Source organism: Chrysochloris asiatica, unplaced genomic scaffold (genome assembly GCF_000296735.1).
Source record: "Chrysochloris asiatica unplaced genomic scaffold, ChrAsi1.0 scaffold00062, whole genome shotgun sequence".
Lineage (NCBI taxonomy): Eukaryota > Metazoa > Chordata > Mammalia > Afrosoricida > Chrysochloridae > Chrysochloris > Chrysochloris asiatica.
In genome coordinates this window covers 16,284,114-16,287,538 of record NW_006408580.1, presented here as the reverse complement: position 1 = coordinate 16,287,538, position 3,425 = coordinate 16,284,114, and the positions used below count along the sequence as shown (strand labels likewise).

General features: G+C 39.9%; 1 protein-coding gene across 1 annotated transcript in view; it reads right to left on the bottom strand.

Annotated features, from left to right (window-relative positions):
• Positions 1-1,607: 1,607 nt before the first annotated feature.
• The window catches only part of SRPX (sushi-repeat containing protein, X-linked), a 152,701-nt gene continuing 150,883 nt past the window's right edge, over positions 1,608-3,425 (bottom strand). The window contains exon 10 of the mRNA XM_006864298.1: positions 1,608-2,154. Coding sequence (XP_006864360.1) covers positions 1,971-2,154 — 184 coding nt within the window. The 3' untranslated portion in view covers positions 1,608-1,970. The remainder of the gene's footprint in view (positions 2,155-3,425) is intronic.

The following is a 3,425-nucleotide window of genomic DNA, read 5'->3' as shown; positions in this document are numbered from 1 at the left end:
CTCAGGAATATATAATCATTAAAACAACCAAAGGACACATTCTGCAAGCCTGCCTCCTGGCCGCCAGCACCCAGTCCCTCTCTTTCCATGAGTCCAGAGTCCTCAGCAGCTCCCTCTCTCCATGTTCTCATCTCTGTCTCCATCTCGTGTCGCTGTTTCTCTGGCTAAGGCTCCACATTCCACTCATGCTTTTCTCCCTTGATGGTCCTGGGACAGTCCTGTATTCCTGGACTGCAAGATTAACCACTCCCGCCTTTTTGTTATAGAACGTCTACCTTTACAGTTGTGACAGTCGCAATTAGTCATGGTAACAATTACTTATTATTTAATCATAAGAATCTTATACCCAAATCTTTTCACCAGAACCATCTAGACAAGATAAGAACTATTCACTGGGGAGTCTATCTTCCCCCACACACTCTGAAACTAAACTCCCTCTTGAAAACTTGTAAGCCAGTCACTTCATGCCTTTATAGTCCCTCCCCTCCCTGCCCCCCTCATTTTAGGTAGCCTCTGATTCTTGATGAGAAGAATCCTTCTCTCTCTGTTGGTATTTTGAGCTACAACATCCATATGTATAGGTCAACTTCTTCATCAAATTGTAACAATTTATACTGTTTCCTTTATCAAAATCTGTTCTGTTTTTTGTTTTTAAAATCTTCTTATAGTCAAGTTTTGATCATCAAGCCATCGAAACTAGGTCAAATGGGTATTATCTACAAGTTTGGGTGTTCTTATGCATCTCCTCTCACTTCATATCAGCTATGCACTTCACTCTCAGCTCTAGCCCTCCATGGCTATGTCCTTGTCCATGGGCTCAGGAGTCCCCAGGTCTCACGACACTTTGGATCAACCAGCCCTTCCTGTTCTCTCTCTTCTCTCCATGTTGACAGGAGTCTATGGAATGTTGTCGAACTCAGCCCATTACTTCATTGCTGCCTTTCTCCCCTCTTCCATTCACCAGTAGACCAGCTTACATGCCTGCTCATGTGTTCTCTTTTGACTTTCATTCTTGGAGGGGAAAACATATATATATATTTGTTGTTGTTAAATGCTGTCAAGTCAGTTCCAACTCTTAGCAATCCTGCATAGGGTTTCCAAGGAGCAGCTGGTGGGCTTGATCCACTGACCTTGTGGTTTGAAGTCCAGTGCTTATCACTACAGTGCCACACCAGGAGCCCATATATGTGGGGGCTTCAAAAAGTTCATGAGAACATGGAATTAAAAGATAATGGAAAATTTCCACCTGGTTTCCTTTATCTAGGAAACCCTATACAGCATCACCAGCCACTCCTTGGAAACTCTATACAAGGTCACTATGAATCAGAACCAACTCAAATGCACTTATCTTTCTCCCATGGAGTGACTGGTAGATTTGAACTATTTAACTTGTAGTTAGTAGCCCAGCTCATAATCCACTCTGCTACCAGGTATATATATATATAAAGAGAGAGAGAAAGAGAGTCCTGGTGTGGTGCTGCAGATTAATGAGCTGGACTGCGATGTCGGTTTGAACCACAATGTCAGCAGTTCAAACTTACGAGCCGCTCCTTGGAAACCCTAGATAGGGTCAATGACCAGTACTTGAAAAACACAATGAGTTTTAATAAATTTGCTCCAAAATATTTTATTAGTTTTATATAAACAACAACATATAAAAGAGTTAAGTGTTATGCTGAATAACATGTTGAAAATATATGTATGGTTATGGTATCTAAATTCTCTAGAATTAACCATTCATGGTAGAGTAATGAAAGCCAGAAAGAGTAATATCATACTATATAATCTTTGAGACTTCAAAGTACACAAAGCATTGTGCTAAATTTCAAGTGCAAAGAAAGCTCATAATAAAATAGACTTTTAAAATTACAAATAAAAATCTGTACATCAATGATATTTTTAAGGCCTTTCCTGTGTGCATAGCGCTATGTAGAAAGAGAAGAGGAACCACTAGGCAAGGAATCATCACGTCAGTTGCTACAAGTCTGGCCCATTTCAGCTTGCAGGACCATCTCCTCTTTTCTCAAGGGGAAAGTGTCAATCAGGTTGAAGAGGGCCATGGGTGTTACCAGGGAGATGTAGCGCTCCTTGTCCATGCCGTGCTTATCCACTAGCACCATACTGAAGGAATAGAGTGGAATTCTCAGCAATAACCTGGTACAGACAAGAAAATAAAAAGACTGTGTCAAACCCCTAAAGGTTCTAGTGGAACAATGACAGCGCTTGAGTGAAACTGTGTGCAGAGAAAGGCTCAGTGTACCAAGGGTTGGGCCATCCTTTAGGTTCTTGCTACTAAGAGTGTGGTCAACAGAACAGGACTTATTAGAATTGGAGACTCTCATGCCCCACCCCAAAGCTATTGAATTAAAGTCTGCATTAATTTTAAGATTCTCAGCTGGTTGGAAAGCATATCAAAAGTTGAGGATCACTGCTGTAGATTATGGTCAGGAAAGATTTCAGGCCTGCAATGCTGTAATGGATCAAAAGTTGTTTCAAGGTGCAGCCAATAAAGCTAACAGATGTTTTGCATTACATTGAAGATAACCCTAATATGCAGTTGTTGTTGTGTGCCTTCAAATCAATTCTGACTCATAGAAATAGGACATGCTCCCATGGAGCAACTAATCGTGAACTGCTTAACCATTTCACCAGCTAAGATTCTGAATCACAGAATCTCAACTAATCACAGCTAACTGTGAATTGCTTAACCATTCCACCAGATATGATTCAGAATCATAGAATTTCAACTAATCACAGCTATCTGTGAATTGCTTAACCATTTCACAAGACAAGATTCACAGAATCTCAACCACATATGAACTAAGATTAGATCAGTGGTTCTCAATCTTGGTCCCCCTAGAAAATACTTGGTAATGTCTGGAGACTTTTTTTATTTTTTAATTGTCTAAACTGGATGGAGGACCACTTCTAGGTATGTACCCTAGATATCTAATAAAAGAGACACAGACAGACATATGCACACCTATGTTCATTTAAGTATTATTCACAATAGTAAAAAGATGGGAACAACCTAAGTACCCATCAATGGTTGCATGGATAAACAAAATATGGTTCAAACATGCTGTAGTATACTATGCAATAATAAGCAATGATGAGCCCTGGGAATATGGGAACATTATGTGGAGTGAAATAAGCCAATCACAAAAGATAAAATATGCTATGATCTCACTTTTATAACAACACAATGATAGATACATACATGGAGGTTTACACTCATTGGTGGTCACTAGGGATGAGTGGGAAGAGAGTGAGGGGGAATCACCTTCTAGATAGTACACACTTAGGATAGAAGACACTTAGTGATGGGAAAGGTAACACCAATATGGGTGAACTGAGCACAGTTTGATGCCGCTAATATGTACACAGTTTGATGCTGCTAATATGTACACAAGAAAAAAAAAAAA